The sequence below is a fragment of the Oenanthe melanoleuca genome, chromosome 5 (assembly GCF_029582105.1).
Source record: "Oenanthe melanoleuca isolate GR-GAL-2019-014 chromosome 5, OMel1.0, whole genome shotgun sequence".
Lineage (NCBI taxonomy): Eukaryota > Metazoa > Chordata > Aves > Passeriformes > Muscicapidae > Oenanthe > Oenanthe melanoleuca.
In genome coordinates this window covers 44,174,197-44,197,834 of record NC_079339.1, presented here as the reverse complement: position 1 = coordinate 44,197,834, position 23,638 = coordinate 44,174,197, and the positions used below count along the sequence as shown (strand labels likewise).

At 41.7% G+C, this 23,638-nt stretch overlaps 1 protein-coding gene across 9 annotated transcripts in view; it reads left to right on the top strand.

The window, feature by feature from the left end:
- FOXN3 (forkhead box N3) overlaps window positions 1–23,638 on the top strand; it is a 206,309-nt gene that overhangs the window by 73,690 nt on the left and 108,981 nt on the right. For all 9 annotated transcript variants that reach the window (XM_056492232.1, XM_056492227.1, XM_056492231.1 and 6 more), the window contains one exon: window positions 582–1,138. In XM_056492232.1, coding sequence (XP_056348207.1) covers window positions 596–1,138 — 543 coding nt within the window. In that variant the 5' untranslated portion in view covers window positions 582–595. The remainder of the gene's footprint in view (window positions 1–581; window positions 1,139–23,638) is intronic.

Sequence of the window (23,638 nt, the reverse complement as noted above, 5' to 3'; positions counted from 1 at the left end):
CAAAACTACTGGGTATTGCTTTCCCTCCTATTTTATCCTGACCTTGCCAGTTTTCAAGTTCTGCTCTCATTTCTGAGTTTTGATGCAACCAAGTCAGTATGGATATTTGTCTGCCTAGGCCTTTAGCCAGAGTGATTTTAATCATGGTGTTGTTGTATTGTACTCAAATGTGAAACAGCTGAAATTAATCTGAAGCAACTGGCCATAAGTCACTCTTTTTTTTTTTTTCTTTTTTAGTTCACATCCTTATTAAACTGATACAATTGGAGTATTCAATGGTTTGAAAACACCGCTTCCTCTTTAAAGAGACGTGGTTTGGAATTTCCTGTGTGGGGCTTCATGTGCATGCAAAACTGAAGTGTATCTGGATTATCAACTTACTCTATCAATTGAAATTTTTTCCCTTGTGCTAACTTCAGATAATTTTACTCAACAGTTGTGGATGAGTGTTATGTGAAACTGTCATGTTTAATGGCAAAAGCCAAGTGACCAGTTAGGGAAAAGCAGTCAAAATGTTACACAGGACCTTTTTATGAGCTAACTTTTCTCTTTCTCCCTTTTCTTTGGATTCACTCTCCCAGGAGCTGCTGTCTAAATGGGTCCAGTCATGCCTCCCAGTAAGAAGCCAGAGGGCTCAGGAATTAGCGTTCCCAGTGGATTGAGCCAGCGTTATCAAGATAGCGATTTATCAAAGGCACTTCATGATGACGAGGACCTAGATTTCTCTTTGCCTGCCATCAGATTAGATAAAGGGGCCATGGAAGATGAAGAACTAACTAATTTGAACTGGTTACATGAGAGCAAAAACTTGCTGAAAAGCTTTGGGGACTCGGTGTTAAGGAGCGTAAGCCCTGTTCAGGACATCGGTGATGACACGCCGCCGTCTCCTGCCCACTCTGACATGCCCTACGATGCCAAGCAGAACCCCAACTGCAAACCTCCTTATTCCTTTAGCTGCCTCATATTTATGGCCATTGAGGATTCGCCAACCAAAAGACTGCCCGTAAAGGATATATACAACTGGATCTTGGAACACTTTCCATATTTTGCAAATGCACCCACTGGATGGAAAAATTCTGTGAGGCATAATCTATCCTTGAATAAGTGTTTTAAGAAAGTGGACAAAGACCGAAGTCAGGTGAGTTTGGAACTATGGGAACCTATCTGGCTGTGAAAGTATTCACCTGCTAATTCCAGAATGTGTCCTTAACAGTGAAATACAGAATGTGCAACCCTGTGCCTGGTAATGTAGTTCATTAAGTTCAGAGAGCGAGCATTTCTTTAGCATTGCTTGTTCTGATTTTATTAAATTCATTGTCTAGACATCTGTAAGAAAGTGTTCGGTGTGTGTGTGTGTTTTTCTCCCCAGCTGGTGTCTTCATGCATAGTGGTTAAATACTGTTTTTAGTTATCATGCTGTGGTAATGGTTTCCAGCTATACTAGATGAATGTAATCATGTTATAAATAGACTGCTTGCTGTTCTTGGTTTATACAAATGTATAGTGAAAGGGTATGCCTTATGTAAGAGTCCATTTCTATTACCCTGGTCTGTGTTGTAATCCAAAAAAACTTTTCTTTCTTTTGCACAAGGAGGGTAATGGTGATGAAGCTTTGTTCCATTTCAAACAAAGAGAGGAGGCAGATCTGGCATCAGAGGTGAAGGTTATCATTCACCAAAATTTCTAGTGTTCTTTGGGCTCATGTAACTTGTGCAGCTGGTGCAGAGCAGAAGCCCTGGGAGCACATCTTTGCTTTCGGGTCTCAGTTGGTGTCTCCTGGTTTCATTGCTGGTTCCCCAGCGGCGTCTGCAGGAAGAGGCTGTGTGCAAGGGAATGGGAAAGTGAGCAGAGCAGTGGGAGCAGTCCCTTGCACAGCCTCCTACTCTGTCAGTCTGCCTGGGAGCAGGAAGCAATTTCCAAAGGGGACCTTCTCAAGGAGCAGTGGACTGGATGAATCTTTGGCAAAGTACTAGTATACTGATAAAAATACTGGCTTGCAGATTAATTTCAGAGGCCTTCTCACAGGTTAGGGAAATAAATACCAGGTAGAATCACATCACTCATGGTCTGTCTCTAAATTTGGCTGAAGATCAGAAAGTAGTGAACACTTTACCCTGGCAAAAACAATGGATACACTCAGCTTTTGTATTTCAGTGAGTTAAATGCTGTGATTGTCTTGTAACTTGTTACCCTGAAACTAGACTTCTCTTGGTGGTGCTGTTCTCCCTATTTTGTGTGCAATTTAACTTTAAAAGCTCTGTAATAGAAGCTGAAGTCACTCTAGGGGAAGAGTCATACACTATCCTAAACTAGCAATTTTTCATTTTAGATGAGTTTTCTTTTCTATGGAGCTTTCATTCATAAAGGATTGACATGTCTGTCTTTCTTTTCTTTCTTTTTAAAAAACATTATTCCCTAGAATTCACGGTCCCCATATTGCTGATCACACACTGTATACTTGTATTTTTATCAATTAATTGCTATGAAAGCTCATGTGTGAGGTGAAAAAATCCTGCTCCCGAACTGGGTCTTGTTTTGTGTAAGCCAGAGTCTTAAATTCTGGTTTGGAAGTGAGACTATAATAACAAACAGCATAACAGACTTTTATGACCCTGTCCCAGACTGAGAAATCTTCATACAATGCATTTAAAAAACCACCAAACTATGGTAACTGGCGAGGCATGTGTTTAACTCTGCCATTTGTGTTTTGTTCTCTCCCTCTTCCTCTGTTTAGAAGTTGAATTATTTAGATTTCAGCTTCCTTCCTATGAGGAAGGAATGTCTTCATGTCTATCTGTCAAATATCCGGCCATCCACTGAGCTCATTGGAACAGTACCATGCTGCACTGCTGCTCTGTGGGGAGGTGGCACAGCACCATGCATCACTGGTCACCCACATCTCAAATTCATGATTATGACCATGGTTACATAGCTAGACAACAAGGTGTGGTAGGAGGCCTTGCCTGTATGAATCACAAGGTGAAGTTTTATTAATTCCAGGAAAATCTCAGATTTTGAGAAAGAATTTCTTCCACTTCCTAAAGATGTTAATAACTGCAGGTTTTAAGGTGAATGAGATGATAATCTCAAACGTAAAATGCACCACAGCAGGTCATTCGAGTCCCCTGCTGGGTTTTTCGTGTGTCCTGGCCAAGGGATGTGGCAGACAGAGTCCTGAGTGCAGAATTGGCCCTGGGTCAGAGTTGCTGAATCAGGTGCTTGACAGCTAATTGTGGACTTGGAAAGCAGTAAATGTCAACTGATGGCTTTGAAAATACCTTCGTGTGTGTGCACACTTGGGCTTGATTCATACCTTGCAGCAAATAACTCTGCTGTTCAGAAGGAAGGTGTCCATCTAAAGGGTTCTCTGGTTTTGGTATGGGGCTTGGGGCAGGGGAAAGGGGGGCTTTCATCTGTAAGGAATAATTTTATCCTACTTCTCTTTTGCAGACAGTTTTTGCAAATTGTAGGGTTGGGTCTGCTTCTTTTACTGGTTTTGCATGGAAAAAAAAAAAAAGCAGCATTTAGCAAATGGCATGTTATGAAATGCTGACAAGATGGGCTCTGAAACATGTACAGTATGGAGGGAAAGAGTTAATCTGTGCTAGGAATTGCAGGCATTCGCCGATTGATGTGCGTTGACACATTGTGAAAACCTAGAAGCTTTTCCTCTCATAGTTGTGCTTTCCAGTGTTTGTTTATGTAGCCTTTCAGTAATCATTTTTCTAAAAAAAAGTTCTGCTGAACACTTAATTCTTTTTTGAACTCCCTCTTCATAGTAGTTTTCTCAGTCTTGAGTTCCACTAGTTTATATTCATAGGGCTAAATATGCATCTAATAGTCTGCAGCTTTTTCTGCCTGCATATGAATGCTTGAATTTCCTGATGTGAGATCACTGTAATGGAGAGCAAAAAAAAAAAAAAATTAAGAAGGGCAGGCTTCATCACTTTGTTTTTGGACTTGCCCTGTCCTGGTGCTTTTTGGTCTGGTGTGGAATGCCAGGAAAAGAGGATTTTTTTTTTACATTGCTGCTATTCCACATCAGCTGCAGTGCCATCAGGCTTACCTGGCAAATCAAAAGCCTGGCTGTTCATGTAACTGCGATGAGGCTGATCTGGATCGAGACAGAGAGCTGGGCTGAAGAAGAGAAAATGCTGAGCCCTTGATTGTACAAACCACTTTGCATTGAGCTCAGCAGTTTAATAATAGTTGGCCAGAGTATGAAGTTATCACATGATGGGGAGTAGATGTAGACTTCCCTGGCTTTGTTTATACTGCCAGACCTGTGAATTCACTTGTTCAGATTAATCCTATTGTGAACATACAGATCTAAATGTCCTGTAGTCTGTGTCCCACTTAGTACAGCCCGTTAGTCCATGACTTCCCTACCATCTGGTCCTTGGCTATAGAGAGGAATTTTTCTTGTATATGTGTCACCATAGCAACGAGTTTGCAGTTGATATGGAAAGTAAGCAGTTGCCCTAGCAACGGAGTTACTGATGTGGCAGCTTCTCTGCTTGCAGGGAAAGGGCTAAGCTAGTTCAGACCCATTATGTAGGTTTGCTGTGATTATAGCTATGCCCACTAGTGCTGCTCGAGCTAAGGGGTGGCTGAAAAATTTTGTTGCAAGCCCTATTTCTGCCTTCCTTGAAAATCTGATTCATTCGTATAGAGATTCCTGCTTTGAACAAAGGCTGGTGGGATTGTCTTTCCAGGGTGTGTGATGTGTCTGTGCCTTTTATGAATTCAAACTTCCTCAGTCATCGTTATCAGATGGGGGGAAATGATGTTTGACCTCGCTGGCTTCGCTGCAGTATTTTTGTCTCAGTGAATAGCCCGTGGTTATAAAGGTTGGAGCTTTTGTCCCCATGCTCCTCTCTGTTATTCTGCTGTTTTTTCCCTGGTCTCTGCTTCTTTGGGCTCCATTCTATCAAGAGAGCACCTCTTTGTGTCTGCTCTGCATTGTCTGAGATAGGAAAACACACGCATGCTTCTGGCTGTGTGCATGCTGAAGAAATTCAAGTATCTGAAAGGTTTATTTGGCACTTATGCTGAGGCATGTATAATAAAAATGTAATGAGGGTAAAGGATATGTTTATGGGGATGGGAGAAGAAAATTCTCCTCGCTTGATGTGGAAGTTATTCTTAGAAGTACGTGGTCCATAACTGGGTCATGGAGATCCAGCCAGGCTCCTCCTCCGTCTGGAGCAGACTCTGAGATCTGAGGACTCCTTAGTGGTCCTTGAGCTGTGCAAGAGCTGATATCCAACTTGTCCTCGTCTAATGGACTGTCTCTCATAAGTGCGAGTGAGACTTTTCAGGAGTGCCTCCTGCAAATGTTTTTCCTCTGATGTGATAATATCTGGGCTTTTGGCAGTTAAAATCCTGTGGAAAGATCAGTGCTAGCTGGAGTGAGAGGAAAAGGACCCTGCTTGTTCTTTGTTAGAAACTCCCAATCCAATCTGCATATGCACAAAGGTGAGGGAGACAGGACCCTGTCCTCCCTCTTCTAATGTTGCTGAGGTTTCCTGTGAAAGTTGAGTTTCGCACTGGGGATAGAAATAATCTCCTCTAATGTTATCACCTAGACTGATCCAAATAAATGAAGTATCAGAATTTCACTTTCATTTACAACCTCTGGGGAAGCTAAAGTGAAAAAAATACCAAAAATCAAACCAAACAAAACAACCCCTCAGATTCACGTTAAAGGCTTCATGTGCTATGGACTCCATTAAAAAAATAATGTCCTAAGTAAGCTGATGCAACTGTTAATTTCATTATTAAAAGGATATTTTATGGTTTTAAACTGGAATTTGTCTGGTTTAACTTGAAATGCATTTTCTTATACTTGTCTGTCATATGAAGAGGTTCTCTAATATCAGAAGCTTTTTTTAAAATCAGTGTGCAGAGAAACAAGGATCATGTCTTTCTAGAGAAATCATAAGGGTCTCTAGAACCGTACTGTAAATGGAGTTGAAAGATATTAAGACAGTTTATGGAGAACTTTTCTTGAACCCTTTCAATTTTATTTTTGAATTGCAAACCTAAGGATTATACAGAATATTTAAATAATAGATTTCCTAAAGCTGTGCATGGAAATAACACTCTTCATTTCACTGGCTTCCAGCTGCTTGACTACATCAGAGCTAACTCTTTGCACTGGAATCCGCCTGAATTAACTGTTTTAGAGCTGTACAAAGCACAAGCAGTTCTTTTCAAGTAATGACAGGAGAGATGGCAATATCCAGGGAATCCTCTGAACCTTATATCTAAGGTATTTGTGTTATCTTGCTCTCAGTTAAGATAGCCTGCAGGCAGGTGCCCTGCTGCATGACTGAGGTGTTGGTTGCACAGTGACAGGCCATTGACCTACCAGAAGAGATTGGCCACTTACGTTAAATAAACTGGAGGAACGGGCTCTGTCTGTGCTCCTCACCCACAGCAAAGATGATGCAAAGCCTGTTAAGCAGTACTGAAAGAATGTAGGAAATCAGGAGCGAGCTGCTCTATACCCATTGGGCTTGGGCTGTGGTGAGGTTGATGAGTCCATTTCTCAGCTGTGTTTGCACTCCCTTCCTTCTGACTGTTTGCTCCACCACCTTCCTGGCAGATGAACTTTCATGTTTCTGTGACAAACAACTGATCTGGCTGGATTTATCTTTCACTCTTCTTTTAATTCTTGTGTTGCTTTTCAGCTTAAGTCCCCAGTTCAGGGTACAGCTCAGTCCAGGTAACAGTTGTGCTGACATGACAAGGAGAATAGAAATGATGGGGAGAGTGGGCATTGCCAGTTAGGGTTGCTGAGACAAGCCATTCCTTACGGAAGAAGGGCTGGCAGCTGCATGATGCATGACTGCTTGGTGGATGCAGTCCCTGCCCCAAGGTAAAGGTTAAGGTAAAACACGAACAGAAGTTTAAATGCAGTGGGATGCTTTCTTCTGCTGGAGGAGTTTGTTTTGGTTTCCCCTTAGGAGCAAGACTGTGCTGTTTGCAGTTCAAGCAGCCTGTGTTAGTGACTCTCCTTGGTGTTTTACAGCAGATTTGAAGTGATCAAATTCTGGGCTGCCATTCTCATGCATGAAACCTGCTGAACCTGGCTGCCTGTTCCCTTTCCTGGGATGTGGAATTGGTCTGGGGCTGGTATTGCAAGCCCCTCTTCAGCTCAGACTGTCACATTTGCACTGTGTAATGATCGGGTTGAGAACTCTTTATGCAGTTTTCATTTGGGTTATTTTTATTGGGCTAATGTAGCTGGATTCATTTTCAGCTCCCTCTTTAGTTCATGGTTACTGTGGTCAGAGGAACACCAGTGTCAGCACAGGCCGTGGGCTCAGCTCTGTTTAATCTGGCATGAAGCTGTGCCTGCAGCTTCCAGCCAGCTCAGAGCTGACCTGGTGACAGCAGGAGATGGGGAAGGGAAGGGGTGAAGGATACTCTCACCTTTGAGAGCACAGGCTGTGCTTAAACCACTGGGGTTGCTTGTATGTTCAGATACACGCTTGATGCTGGATTGGGTCCATAAGACGTGGATAAAATTGTACAGCAAAAGTTGCACCAGGATGTGTGCACGTGTGTTTTTTCAAGATTTGTTTATGTTGCCCAAGGTTCTTAATTTTGACAGTAGAGGTGGCTCTGTGTGAACCTGTGCTGTGCATCCTCTGAAAAGCTGTTATGGAAGAAGAAAGGATGTCTATAAAATCAATTGTCAGGCTTTTCCCATGCTGCTGTCATTACCTCCTCATCACCTCCTGTGTTTCTTTTCCAATTGTCAGAGAGATAATGAAGTGCCCTTGTCACTGCCAGCAAAGAAAGCACAGATCTTGGAGCTTTATTCTGGTTTGAGTGCCGGAGTCTTCACTCCCTGAAGGATGTGAACACACAGGAGCACTTCTCCATGTCCATTAGTGAATGTGGCAAAGCATGTCCCTGAGCACCAGGCCCACAGTGGTGGCTGTGTTAACTCCAGCTGTAGCTGAACATCAGAGATGAACTGGGCTTGCTGGTGTGGCCGAGTGTATGCACGTCTGTCTTGCATTTCAGTTCTTCACCAAAACATCGAAGAATTCATTTTAGTTACTAAATATATGTCCCTTAGACTTCCCCCTTCCTTTCCTAAAAGGGAAGTGTTTTATGTTGTCTGAAAGAGCCCAGCGAATTGGGCTGTGTGGCTTTTTTTCCTGGGTGAAGACCTTGAGAAAAAATATTTTCAAGTCTCGATAGTAACTGAGCTGTTGAAAATAATTGAGGAGTTGAGAATACTCTTCAGGCAGCCTGGAGCAGCCTTTTAGTTGCTGGAGAAGCTACCTTTCTTCGCTCTGGATTCAGGCAGTTACCTTGTCCCCACTGAACCTTCGTTCAGTCCTGCAGCATGACCGTATTTCTGGTGGAGTCATTCACACCACTGGCCCGGCAGGACCTGGGCAGCAGTCTGCAAGCTGCTCATACCCGTTCCTTCTGTGTCATTTTCAGCTTATTGCTGTATCTTCATCATAAATCTAGTTAATGCAAATGAATGGTATAGAATAACATAAGCCAAAATCCTTATGAAGAAGGGACTGTGTGTGACTGTTTTTAATTTAGCTGGCTGTCATTTGTATGTTGAGGAGTGGTGGGTTATCATATAAAAGTAGTTGACTTCTGTAATTGCAAGACTGGGCAGACTTGCTAGATGAGGTCATGGTGCAAGCACTGCGTGTGGCTATAACAAAGCAGTATGTCATGAAGCTCAAAAAGTCCAAGTGCAAGGTGCTCCATCTGGGTCAGGGCAATCCCAGTTATGAGCACAGACTGGGAGATGAAGTCATTGAGAGCAGCCCTGTGGAGAAGGACTTGGAGGTTCTCCTGGCTGAAAAGCTGGACATGCACCAGCAATGAGCACTTGCAGGCCAGAAAACCAACTCTCTGCTTGGCTGCATCCAAAGCAGCGTGGGCAGCAGGGCGAGGAAGGGGATTCTGCCCCTCTGCTCTGCTTTTATGGGACCCCACCTGCAGTGCTGCGTCCAGCTCTGGGGTCCCCAACATAGGAAGGACATGGACCTGTTGAAGGGGGTCCAGGGGAGGGCAGATGATCAGAGGGCAGAAGCATGTCTCATGAAGACAGGCTGAGAGAGCTGGGGTTGTTCACCCTGGAGAAGAGGCTACAGGAAGACCTCCTTGCAGCTTTCCATTACTTAAAGGGGACTTAGAAGAAGAGGGAGAGGGACTTTTTATACAGGCAGAGTGTGACAGGACAAGGGGGAACAGTTTTAAATGAAGAGGAGAGATTTAAATGAGATGTTTGGAAGAAATTCTCTACTGTGGGGGTGGTGAGGCACTGGCACAGATTGTCCAGAGAAGCTGTGGGTACCACATACTTGGAAGTTTTCAGGGCCAGGCTGGATGTCTCTTGAAGCAACCTGGTCTGGTGGATGACATCCCTGCACATGGTGGCTGAGTTGGAACTAGATGATCTTTGAGGTCTCTTCCAAACCTAACCCTTCTATGATTCTATTCAGTTACTCTTGTGAACAGTTTTTTTTAAGAAAAAGCCCCATGTGGCTGCCTCTGGTTAAGTTTTGCTTAGCAAGCATCTGGGGAAAGATGTGACCCATGCTTATATGTATTTTTAAGCTAATAAAGCTTTTTATCGCTAAGTAATTTGCTTTTATCTTTTGATACGTAGTCTGGTATTTTTAATCAGTACAAGTCTGGTAAAGGTCTTCTAGGTAAAAGAAGGAGGAAAGTTCATTTTTATGAGATATGTAAGAGTCTTGCTGGTTTTGTGATACTTTTAGTTTGTCAGTTTTAAAGTAGTTTAGAAACAATGAAACTATTATGGATGGTCTAGGTAGGAGAAGCATTGCCAAAATTGATTGTCTGGCAGTGCTTCATTGACAAGCAACCGAGAAACATGGGTGGTTGGTTCAGGTGCAATGATGAGTCTCTGTCCTTGACACTTGAGCTCTGACATCCTTAAAGATAAAGTGGATCCCAAATATGTGCTTGGATGATTTTTTTCAGTCTTGTAGCTTAGTTTTTTTGGACTTAATTCCTGTGTGTCTTTTCTCTGGCTTGGAAGAATTAAGGCACAGAAATAATACCATATGCTTTCTTTAATGGTGTGGGCAAAGGCAGATATTCTGGAGGACCAGGCATGTTGCTGTTGGAGAGTGGCCCTATGGATGGTTTCAGCAGTCTGGCTGCCCTGGGACTAACTGACCTCTTAGATGGGGGCAAGAAACACCTTCCTCGGGTGCACTTTTAGCAAGAGCTTCTCAAGATATTTTCACTTGGCACAAAATCAGCATCCAGGACTGAAGCTCACTGCAGTTCTTACCTTCAATTTCACAAGAGAGCGTAGAATACTTTGGCTCTGCCATGCCATTGTATCCATGATTCCTCATAGCCTGCAGCCTTTGGATCTCAGTGATCAGGTGCCTGGAGCTACTGAGTTGTTTGGCAGTTGGGATAGTACACCCATTCATGCTCATCATCACTGCTGTATTTGGCCATTTATTGCAATGGCAATAAAACAGTGGTTATCCTTTCTGGACAGTAAGCACATTTGTAAGAATCTTGATGCTGAAAAAATTTATCTACATGCTGGCAACAAAACTGGCTTTTAAAGAGTCCTAAATTTCTTGTAGCTGTAAGTGGTGTCAAACTCATCAGTGATCGAGGTCATGTAAGACAAGCAACAGTGGAGAGAAAGAAAGAGTGACCTTCCTACAACTTCTTTTCCTCCTGAATTTTTTGTGGATTGTTGTTGGCCCTTCTTAGCCTGAAACATTACTTGTTCTTTTCAGCAATTTGGACTCTTGACTTCAGAAAAGCTGCTTTTGATTTAGAGTATCAACAACAGAATTGGGACTGAAAGCTGTGGAAAGTAGCTGTTGTGGCCATAAATGATGTGTCTGCATCCTGCTTAGTTATCCATAATAATAATTTTGGATATGGTATGTTTTAATTAATTTAGTTAAATTAATTTATTTCTGTTTAGTTGTTCAGATTTCATTTGGGCTCTTATGGAAAAATTGAGAACTAGTGTAAGATTTTGGGGGAGGACTCACTCTAAGGATCTTAAATGTGAGGGAGTTTTTCCTTGTTGCAGTAGAAAACATACCAAATTGCTGCCCTTAGCCAGTGACTTAAGATACCAAAACACTATCTACGGCATGCTGAATTGCTATATTTCATTGCAACAGTGAAGAGTAGCAATTTACCACTAGCTGAGAGCTTTCAGGATTTTGAAGCACTAGTGTAACTAGCTGAAAGACAACTGTTGGTAAGCAGAGGAATAAACAGGGAAGTATCGACGGCATGGAGAATTGTCTGTGGCAGTACGTGGAGCAGAAACTTATTGATGGAATTTTGCATAAGAGAATCTAGTTGTATGGTGAATTCACACTCATTCAAGCTTTGAGCAGGAAATTAGCCTGTGCTCCAGAGCTATGTCTATGAGATCCAACAGCTGCCTACTTGTGGGAAGGTACTCACTGAGATGAAGTAACTATTATGAATGTATTTCTCAGTTTACAGTTGAAAAAAAGTGTCTACAGTGCAACTTGCAGGGGCTGTGGGGGGGTTAATGCAAGACTAGGGTTAGTTGCTGTCATACCTTATCTCAAGCTTTCATTTACATATCTTTATCTCTTTTTCTTACCCTTTAGTGGGGAGAGTGGGAACACATGTTCTAGGTTCTGCATGCTTCAGTAAAAATAGAGAAATCATTCATTAAATGTTTTGATTTTACATTAGCGGGAGGAATGTTAAACATCACCGTTAAGGTTTAGTGGTTCAGCATGTAATAAATGTAGAACTTTTGCAATTCGATCTCTTTAAATAATTGAGAACTACATAGACCTTGCAAGGACAAGATCTTCATCTTTAGGACTAAAGTGTCTTTGCCATGCAGGAAAAGTTGTAATTGAAGGATTCTCCTCAGTACCACTGCTTTGCAGTGCCTTGTTGTGTGCAGCCTTCTTAAGCCCCAGGAAAACCCAGAATCACTGCACTTCCAGAGATGATCACTGCTCCTGGGAGCGCTTTGAAGGCTTTTGGAGAGAACGTTTGACAGATTTAAGAACTGCCTGCTGCTGGTGTATATGGAGCTACAGTTATACTTAGGCATTGGGAAAATACCATGGGTCAAAAGGTATTCAGTTCTGCAGGAATTCCCTTCAGATGTAATATTTATAAATAAATTTAACTGGAAATAATATATGATTCTTACATAATTCCATGCTTCCTTAAGTACTTGAGAGCTAAAGGGCTGCACATTAATAGAATCATGGAACATCCTGAGTTAGAAGGGAGTCCAGCTCCTGGCCCTGCACAGGGCACCCCAAGCATCACACTGTGTGCCTGAGAGTGTTGTCCAGGCACTTCTTGAACTCTTCAGGCTGGTGCTGCGGCCACTTCCCTGGGCAGCCTGTTCCAGTGCCCAGCCATCCTCTGGGTGAAAAATCATTTTATGATACAATGGTGTAGGTAGTTTGCTGGCTTTCCTGCATAGCTGAAGTAAGCAGGAATGCATGGTGTGCATGGAAAGTGCAGGTTTTGTCTTCAATTAGGAGAGATGGGAAGCTGGGGAGTCACGATGTGGCTGAGAATTAGACAAATGCTGGCATTTGTATCCTTGCATGGTTTGCTTTGAAGCAGTAGGATAAACTTGTCCAAAATGTTTTTTTCCTGTTTTGAAAATTAATGTAATCCTTTTATTTTTATGTAATTGCTCATTGCACTAATTTATTTGTTTTTTCTCTCGCTTACCCTACAGCTGAAGGTTTTCCCCTACAATGCTCAGGGTTAAATATACAGACCTTGCTTTTGTAAAAGAGTGTAGGTTTGGTTTACAATTTTATATTGATCTGTAATACTTTCTAGAGTTCTGGCTGCATAGCAGAGAATGAGTAAAGAAGCTATCATAGAGACAAATTGCACAGAAGATGCAGTCTCTTGAGGCAAATACAATTTTATTGTTCGTGATGTCCTCCCCTTTTCTGCTTAATTTTTAAAAAAATCTATCGGTATATATGTGTGTATATAAAAATACTTTTTATATATAAAAAGCATTATGGAGTCACACTGTTTTTTAAATCAGCCACTTTCAAGGTAAAATGGGAGCAAAAATTCGGTTGTTAGATAGAGCTTTCTGTCTGCTTGTATCTCTGTGCCAGGAAAATAAGATGCTGTCATAATAGTACATCTTGAATCACAGAATATTCTGTGTTGGAAGAGTACCTTCAAGCCCAGCTCTCAAGTGAATGACCCAGACAGGTATCAAACCTGCAACCCTGTCATTATCAGTAGTACCATGTTCTAACCACCTGAGCTAATCTCTGCAAAATTTCCTTGGGAAAGATGTGTTGCCACAACTGGTTATGAGTTAGTCTAAACAGAAGACTCTAAATTAAGAGTCTTAACTAACCTGAACCATCTATCTTGTTTTTTCCCAAAGCAAATCAGCATGTAAAAATCTAGTAAAACTCTTCTACTTTGTCTAATTTTTTGTTGTTTCAGGTTTTGTGAAACTCCTGTAATATTTCACTGCCTCTTGGGCAGTGCTGCATTTGTTCAGAGGAATAAAGTTCCTTGTTCTTGGCTTAGCAAGTCTACTTTGATGTGTCATTTGCTGTTAGGTTTTAGAGCTGAGTAATTTTCAATTTGGGAAAACAGAAATATAATTATGACCCTTTCCATTAAGAGACAAGGTTTTCAGTCATTCTCGTTTAAAAAAAAAAAAGAAAAGTTTTCATTTAGAAAGCTTTGATTTTCATTTGTAGCAATGAAATTGTAGGAGAGGTTTTGCTTTTTCATCCCTTTCTTCTGTGACTTGGAAAATGTCTTCCTCCCACCAGCTAAAATACTTGCATTATTTCAGTTTCAAAGTAAATATGCTTATTATCTAACCACTTTTGCAAATTACCTTCTGCTCTTTCACCAGTACCACCCTCCACTAGTATCTAGTATGTCCAAAATGTATTTGGCTGGCTTGGGCTGATGGGGCAAGAAGGCCATGTCTTAATTATGGTAGAGTTATCCACTTGTGTGCCACATCATCTTATATTTATTCCCCTCGTTATTTATAAAACAGGCTTTTTGCAGACTTGTTGGATTGGCACTTTGAATCTTTAATTTGGACATGCATTTAAAAGGGGAAGAATTTGCTTCATCAGTGAATTTGCCTTTTTTTGTGTTTTGACTATCTGTTGATTCTTCTTGTTTGGAATCAGGTGAAAAATCAAAACAGTTCCAGAGTGGTTTAAACAGGTTTTCAGGCCATGCCATGTGTAGCTTTGGACTTGTACTGTGTACCAAGACATGCTTTTGTTTGGAAAGGAAGGGAATTTTGCAAGTGCTCAAATAAATTTTCTGTTTGTGTTGCATGGCTTTTAATTTAGACCAAGTAATCTTAGCATCTAAGGGTGTGTTTGTGTAGTAATGTGAATAGATATGATAAGAGTGGTGTGGGAGGCTATTTATGTAGAGATTTGTATCTTAAAAGTTATGAAATTGGCTTAAAAATCACGTTGTCATTTAAAACAATGAACGGAGGAGCCATGTGCCTTATTTTAGAGTCTTTAAGAACTTTTACAAGCTCTTTTATAGAAGCAAAGACAGCTGGAAAGGTTTTTTGGTTTGTCCCTGTCCCCTCTCCCCCTTGACTTTGCACCATCTCACGACTTTCTAATAGAAACATCTAGAATACCAACATGCTAAAAATGCTATGAATCAGCAACATTCAAGCCAGATTCTGGAGGTTGCAATAAAGCAAGTCAAGTTTCTTTCAAACTCTTCTGTTAATGGTGTGTTTAGTATTGCTTGAAAAGTATTTTGCAAGACTAACACAGTAATTACAGAAGTCCTTCGCCATACAGTGCAGATGTCAGCATTTGTGGTCATTGGGTGCAACTATGAAGAGAGAAGGACCCTTTGGAGCAATGAGCCCTTTTTATGGGCTGGAGCTTTGGAGCTGGTGTAACTGGCTTCCTCTTGCAGGGGCAACCAGTGGTGGGTTTTTACACCACCATCCTCAACAGCTGGCTACTGGTTTTCAGCAGGGTTTGGTGCATTATGCAGTGCTGAAAGGTAAGATGACTGCTGTTTAAGTTTTTCAGTATTGGTGGGATGAATGGAATCAATATAAGGCATCCATTCCTTTTTGTTCAGCCTCTGGATAAGGTCTTCAGCTGATGGGACTTAATTTTCTAGCTATGCATTTTTCTCTGTAGGGGCATTTGTATGTTATTTTAGGTTGCTTTTCGCCTTCAGGTATTCAATTCTAATTGCTGTTTTTTTGGTTCCCCCATCCCGTCAAAAACACACCTTAGTTCTCATTTTTTTTCTATCTGCATCATCTCTAAATGTAACGGATCATAAGTGTCTGTCTGGGGAATGTAGGGTCAAGTGATTTTAGTTACTGTTGCACTGTACTGAAAGTGTATTTGCATTTTGAAGAAGAAAAAATGTTACAGCCTTTTTTTGAAGAAGGATTTTCATTTGTAAACCATATGCTATTTTCAGCATGTCAGCTATGAAGGCTTCCTGTGTGAAACTGATCAAGAAAAAGATCACAGGAGACGTGGAACAGTGACTCAGGTCACAGCAGGCCTGGTTGCATGACACCTGTGTCATCAAAATAGCCTTGCTTTGGCATCCCTAAGTGAGATTTTCTTTTCCTTTAGATGGTAGATCTGTTCAAAGGCATATTTGATCATGAATAATTTGGAGGAAAACAACTTTTTAACCGTCTGAGAATATCATACGTCTTCTCTTCCTTGTTACTTCTGAACTCCTCACATCATCATCTCATGTTGGGCAAGTAGTCAATTTTTATCACTGGAGTCTGCTCAGAAATTGTTTCTCCCTGTTTCCTTCCACTCCAGGCATGTTAAGTCAGGTGAATTCATACACTGATGTTTAATCACTGATCACTTTTCACTCTTGTGCAATATTGATCCACGGCCTTTCTGTATGCTCAGAATGAGTAATAGCTTCCTAGTAAACACCGATGAGTGGGAGGGTGAAGATGGTGACTTAGCCCCATGTAGAAGTTGACCCAGCTTTTTTCCAGAAGTTTCTAGACTTCTAGTTCCTTTTCCCCTCCCCTACTCTAAACTCTGTTTCCGTCCTTGTTCTGTTCAAGCTGAGCGTCAATCCTTCTTTCTGTAGATGATGTGTCTTTCATTAAGTGCCCCAGTTCTCTTCTCAGGGTTGCTGGTGCTGCTGAGGTTGTCCAGTATCTCATTTTCTTGAGAAGCCTGTCATTTCTTCTTTCAGTACACTACAAACACACACAGGCTTCCTGTTTCATGGGGGCGTCCTGTGAACATCGTACTGAAAATGAAACATGACTGCTTGTGAGATCATTCAGTTAAAAAGAAGTTAGGGAAAACCCAAATAGGCAGGTCTGTGGTGTGTAGGTTGAAAGCTGTTTTTTACCCCCTCCTTCCTCCCACTCTTTCCTTACTGGGTAAAAGACCTGGTCTGTGCCTGAACTTGCTATCCTGAATAACCTCTTATTGCACACAGTGACTGATGCTCACATCCTGTTTGCTACCAGCTTAGAGCGCCCTGAAGAGGGACATTTCTATTTCTGCTGGGTCTGTTTCAGTGAATTTGCAGGCTGGCTCTCTGCTGCTGCCTCTCATGCCTTTTGATGCTCTCCTGTGAGTTTGAGGAAACTCATTTCTTCTTTACTATTATAGCAAAATCATTGTGGGATTTGGAATGGCATCTGGAAAAATGAGGTAGACTTCTAAACAGAGATAATTTATATTGAGTCAGGATTTGGTTAAGTATTTAGACTTTGATTAATGCTCTGCTATTGTAGAACTAGTCAGCCCAGGAAATAACATGAATAAACCTGTGAATTCTAGTCTTGCCAAGATGTAGGTTTTGATTAGGGACTTGCTAGCTTCCTTGGAAAAATTGTAGATTTAAATATTCCTATTTTGCACACCAGTGAGTTCAGATATTATTTCTCTAGTGTAATCACTTTACTGTGTTTACAATTTCAAATTTGTTTCACTGGTGAAGGCGCCCAGGGAAGCTGATTATCCACTCTAAAATACACTTGATTCAGTGGCTCATGCTGCAGAAGTTTTTCATGACAAGCTTTGTTGTCTCTGCCACTTTTAGTATTTTACCATTTTCAACCTGTGTAGCCATGCTTGCAAAAATGCAGTCACCTAAAAAACCCAAGACAAAAAAATCGTATAGTTGTCAAATCTATTTTTGAGATAGCTGTGTAGAGATAAATATTAAAGGGAGTCTTCTTACAGTTTTAATGAAGCTTACCGTGAATTAAACTTTGAAGATTAGGCAAGTTCATCTTCTTGCTCTTTTTACAGGCCTTTACTTCTGCAGCAGACTTAAAGAAAAAATGGGAGAAAATATAAGTATGTCTGAATTAATGACTCCCACAACGAAATGTTCCTGCATTGTTCCTTTTAGGTTACTTCACCTTGAAGATGATTTGGATGAGACCTGACAATGTAGCTTTCTTTCACCCCTTCCCTGCATGTTTTTGCTGAGAAGGACACTTCTCACCTGTTTTTCCCTCCCTGACTTCGTGGTAGACTGCTCATCTGCTGGGGCTGGGTGCAGGTTCCCCAGCTGTGGCACAGTGGGGGCTGGCACTCTGCACTTCCAGAGAGGGTAAGGGGACTGTGCTTGCTGCCAGGGTGGAAATGGCAATGCTGTGTTTAACCCACATGCCACCGTGTCTCCTGTTTGTGCTTGTGGTAATGCCATGGCCCTGGCTATCTCCCACCATCCATGGGCTGGAGCTGGTGTGGGAAGAAGCTTTGTGCACTCAGGCACTGCTGCCAGAGGAGACCAGAGGTACAGCTAGGGCTGGGAGAGGGTGCTTGTAGTGACCTGTGACAGGGCACTCAATGGAGACAGACAGGTGGCTTAGCGGCCTGCTCCCTGTCTCTGCCTGCATTTATGATTTCCTTGCCATCTTGAGATTGGAGCCTCCAGGGACTATGTTGGAAGGCTCTGGTGCAACTGAGGTGTGTTTGACTCTCCCAGAAGGCTTTTATGGCCAGCACTCCAGAAGACAAAGAAGAGGTTACTGCCATAGGTGGTAGTGCTCTGACTCTGCAGATGGTCCCAATGAGGGCTTGCTGCTCTCTGGCCATGTGTGGGCTTCAGTGGTGCACCTCTCAGGTGAGATTTCTTGCTCAGTTTGCATTACAGTAAAAATGTGATGCCAAATCCCATCAGATGAGGAAAGACCTCTTCCACAGGCACTGCAGTTCTAGTCCCACCAGAGTGCCCAGTGTCTTAAGAGCGAGTATGCATGCTGTAGCTGCTGGGTTTTGACCTCCACATAGGAGGATAGTTTGCTCCTAGATTTAAATTGGTCTTTCTCTGGTTTGTCTTCATTGCAGAGCCATTGACCTTACTGTTTATTTTAGGAGGCATTTCCCAGAGGCTTGTGGTAGTACCTGATGTTTGGGTGGAAGGAGGATTTGTGTAGGCTGATTGCAAAAATGCCAAGTTGCATGAAGTCCCAGATTTTTTTGAGTCTGTCAGGTTTCGTGTTATGACATTTGGGCTGTTGAGGCTCCTGAAGCCAGGCCCTGCCCTGATGAGTTTATGCTGATTTGGGCTGTGTGAACGAGATGAAAACTTCACTGCAGTCATGAGTTGCTTCATTTTGGGGGATGTTTGCAGCATGGGGAGGTGTTTTGTTTTGCTTTCTGGGGTTTCATTTGGCCATGAGAAAGAGGAGGAGGAAGGAGGAAGATAGTGAAAAATGAGTATCTCTGAACCTAGCATAGACATGGGACACAAGCAGAGTAGAATGTAAATGTAAGTAGCAGAAGTAATGTGTGGGATGGATGTGGGTAGCATTGAGTTCTTTGTTGCAGGAGGATGGTTATTCTTCAGCCTGTACCTGCTGAAGGTGACGGATCTGTTGAGGCTGCTGAGTGGAGCTTGGGATGGAGCACAGCTTTGTTTCTGCAAATAGCTGAGAACACTTGGAAACCTCACATCCAGGGAACCTCTCAAACCATTTATCAAAGTGCTTCTTTTTTCTCCTCAATATATTGTGCAACCCAATATTAAACACTAAACAAGGAAAACCTTGCATTAAATAAACAGTTGTGAGGGAAATGGTGCAAATCCATTAGCTTTTGTCAGGTCTTCCTTATTTCTATTTTTATTTGTCATGGTTAATGGATTTAGTTCAACCTGTTCCCTCTCACACATTTCTGCCAGCTGTTAACCCCTTCCCCTGGAAATTCACTTACTAGCTTATTTTGTCATTAATACAGCAGTAGGCAAAAAACGACCTGTAAATCTTTAGCACAGATCTAAGTGTTGAATAATTTTTTTAATATCTGTTCTGTGGAGGGTTGTGTTTTAAAATTATCTCTAGGTTTTCATATATGATGTAACTATACATTTGTAAGAAAAGGCAATTTATGTCTTTCCCATTTGTAGATAATATGAAGGGCATGGATAGCCAGTTGGGTATTTAAATGAGTGCACCTCTGCTATGAAATTAGCACACCCCACTAAATTGACTACTGGTCTGAAGTCTAGGGGGGTTTTATTTCTTTCTGCTATGGATTTTATAGGTGACCTTAAGGACTTTTTTTATTCTTTTGTTTCTGCGTCTTTTCAATTTTCTTTTCAATAGTGTAGGGATAATTACACTTTCCAAGTATACACAGAAATTCTATAGGCTGAAACAGCGTTTTTAATGTTACTTGCTGTCTAATCTCCCTCAGGTATGCCTGTGATGGTCCGTCATGATGACAGGCTTATCTTCTGGGCCTTCCTGCTTTCCCAGCCCAGTCTCCCTGTATCTGATCTTGCATTTCGTTCCTCCTTTGCAGTGTCTCAGCTCGTCTTCTTCAGCACCCAGACTTTGCCTAGCCTGGGGAGACTTTGGGCAATGTTTGGGGTTGCTAGGTACTGGCATGAAACAACATCAGCTTTATATAGGAGGTAGGCATTGTTTAAGGGCAGTTAATGATTGTTTTCTTCAGCTGCTTGCAGGGTTTCCGTGTGGCAGCCTAATAGCTTTATAAGGTGGTTCACATATATAAACTGAACAAGGAGATATCTAACAAGCTAAATATGACTCTCAGAGTTGGGCGACATAATGCAACACCTCCTGAGCCTGTTGGAGGAATTGTTTTATGATGAGAGCAGTGGGAAGCTGATGTGATGTAGGAGATCCACTGCTGGCTGTTAGCAGTGTGAGCTTTGTGTGAGCCTACCTGTACTAATAGACACGTGCTGGTGTGCTGGAGGAGCAGTGGACCAGCTGTGCCCATGAAGTAATGGTAGAGAGTCATTCCAGACCTGGTGTTGAAGTGCCTCTTGAAGGATCAGGACCCTGGACTCAGGACACATGCTTTGGGTTGGCAGTCGTGGTTGCAGCTCAGACTTGCTGGGTGTCTAGGTCATCCACTAGAAGACATTCCTAACTTTTCTGTACACATGAGGGGAAGTGCTGAGGTAAAAAATGGCTTAAAAGCCCATGAATGTGTAAAACCCGAAAGCAGTCGGTCCTGTGCCCCCTGTTTCTTTGCTCTACCAAGGCCATAGAGTCTGTGCCTGTGACACTACTAATGGGGCTCTCTCTGCAGGTTTGGGGGGGTGGGCAGCCTCAGAAGGCACTGCTGCAGAGGGCAGGGCCTTTCATTCTGATAGCACACACAAATCCAGAGGTACAAAGAAAACTTCTGATATGTCTTGTGCTGATGAGACTTGAGCTCCTTTAGTATTGGAAGACCACTGGACAGTGTGCGTTTTGGTACCCTTTTTTTGTGTTGCAGGATGTGCTACATCTTGCCTCTGAAATAGGTTGGTTTTTTTTGGCTATGGAATACCATGGCCTTCCCTTTTCTCAGCTGTTACTTCTCAGTGTTGATCTGGCCTATTTATTCCTGTATCATTGTTTATTTGTATGATTGGCTTCCTTTTTGTTTTATTTCATTATGAGACAAAATCGTCCTTTTCCTCTCTAACCATACTTCCATTCTCAAGGAAGTAATATGTCCACACAGCCTCTCCAGTCAGAAAGACAGTGCCCATTTTGTGACAGCAGAGATGTGGAGGTGGTTCCTGTGGCTGCATCCTGTGGGGAAGAACCAGGCCACTTTGACAAAGTCAGATCAGGGGAATAAAAGGTTGATGGCTGGGTTGGTGTCTGTGTTAGCTCAGTGAGCAAGTCAGCTAAAATACCAAGAGATGAGTGTGAAAACAAAGACTTGGACTTGCATGATTTGAAGTAATGGATGTTTTTACTTGGAGCAAAATAAGATTTAAAAAGCTCCAACATTTTGTTTACTTGAAGTGCTGATGATTTTTTGATTCAACTGTCTTACTTGGGTTGAACACTGTACTCCACCAGACTTTCACATCAAAACTTCAATTTCATGCATTAGACGAGCATATGTTTATGGGCATGTAATTGTTTTAGATGGTCTCTTCTCGTCATGCTTCTTCACCTTTGTGCTTGAGCTGAGCTGTGACTGATGCTTTACTGAAAAATGGTTGAAAACATGCAGAAGTGTTTGTGAGGGTTTTGTTATGCAACATGCAGATGCTACTTCAGATTTACTTCAGCTTGGTGTCAAGCTGTCACCTAATGTTGTCGAACTTTCCTTGGAAGAGCAGGGAAAATTTCTAGCTCTCTTAAGTTTGTAGGTCGGGGGATTTTTATGAAAATTGAAAGCTTAGTAAGCAGTTGTCACTGTCATTAAAATGCAGTCAAGGTCTATAGTGCAATTCCGTAAAGCTGGACATAGAGAATGTCTGTGCTAGAAATGTTAAGAGAATAAAGAAAATCTGCCCTTAAACTGCATGAATAGTTATTTATAATTTTTATGTAAGATTGCTGTGAATCTGAGTAATGTGTTTTGTAATAATATGAATAACTGGCAGTGGCTTTGTTTTTCTTTCTTTAAGAGTTCCTTAGCTGCTGTACTTCTTAATTAAAAAAACAGAAACAAAAAAAAGAAAAAAAGAAAGAAAAGAAAAAACAACCAAACCAAAAACACAAACCAAAAAAAAACCCAAAAAACATTAAAAACCTAGCTGACCTCAGATGATTCAATGCTTTGTTTGTGTGTTTCTGCAAATACGTTCAATTGTTTAAAAAAAGGAGTAACTAGAGAAACTACCAGGCTCATACGCAAGGTATAGGCAAGCTGTTATAGAGAATAAAGTTTTAGTATTATCTGTGACCACCCATATGAAACTACTTAAAACTGGAGAATCTATGAAGGAGAGCAGAGCAAGCAACCTTATGACTTTCTTGATAACTTGAAATATTGATGAGTAAAGATAAGCAATAGAGTGTTAAACAGACCAGCATATCAACTTTGGCATCTAATCTTAAATCTTCCTGAGTGCTTGCCAGGCAAATAGTTTAAAATTTGATATGTAATAGATTTTCCAAGTTTTAGTACTAGCATGCTCATTCTGCCTCATGTAAATGAAGGAAGTACAGTACTGAGTTGGTTCTGTTCTAGGAATGATACCCTTCATTTGGAGGAGCATGATACTAACATGAGGGATGAGTAAAGTAAAGTGTGTTCTTCTTATCACCACTGTCTGCAAGTGAGCTGGCCTTTGAACAGTGTTCCTGGTTGCACAAGTTCTCTCTCCTTGGATATTGAAAAACATCTCTGCCCTTGCTTTTGTAGTGCTGATTCAACATAGCATCAGTGGTCACAGCAGGCTTTCATTTTCTAGTCTTGGTGAATTTTGCAATCATGAACCACTTCTTTCCCATAGTGCCAGCACAACACTTGCAAACCTTCAAGAGTAGAGGTATATTTAGTGAAGTATGTGTAATCTGTGTTAGAATTGTGGGATGGCTTTGAAGTCACTTGGCAGGTTTCTTTGCTTAGTACAACAAAGTTATTTAAGCAAGTCATTCTCTCCTGAGGTGGATTTTAGAGTGATGATTGTGCTTCTCTCGGTGCACTTCAGAGCTGAAGACAGGGTGTCACAAGGAGCAGCTCAGAAAGTATTTTACTTGCCTTCTTTCTGCTTCTCCATTTCATCACTTTTCTTGTTAAATATATTTTTTTAATAGGGTGAGAAAAGGGGAATTTGTGTTCAGGAGGAATTCCTGATGGTAGTTTGCTGTTCCTGGGAACCAACCAGAAATTTGTTTTAGTCACGGTTTCCAGAATTGCTCTGTCCTCTGGGTGACTGCAGTGTCAGGTGGTGAGTGAAGGACCCTGCTCTTTTTGTGGATAGATTCTTCCATCATGTCTTGTTCTCTTGGGTGCTTCTTCAGATCCTTACTGCCTGACAGCCTTGGGTGTGCTCTCTCCACCCCCAGAGGCATCTTGCACAGGTGTCAGCAGTGACAACAGTGTCAGCAAGGTGGCTGACGGCTTTGTGCTGCTACATTAGATGTGATGCAGTCATAGAAGTTGAGAAATGTGCTTCTGGTATAAAACAATTATCTTTGACAGATCCTAGTCCTGGATGTAGTTACTCAAACCGTTGTTTTAAGTTCTGTGGTGACATACATATTTCTGTCATACAATTATTTTTGCTTCTGTAGAAATCATTCTGTGCTCATATTGAGCATTTAGACCTGTAGAAGCTGTTGGGCATCCTCATGGATAAGCTTGGTGGCAATTCTGTGTGAAAGGTTTGCATCAAG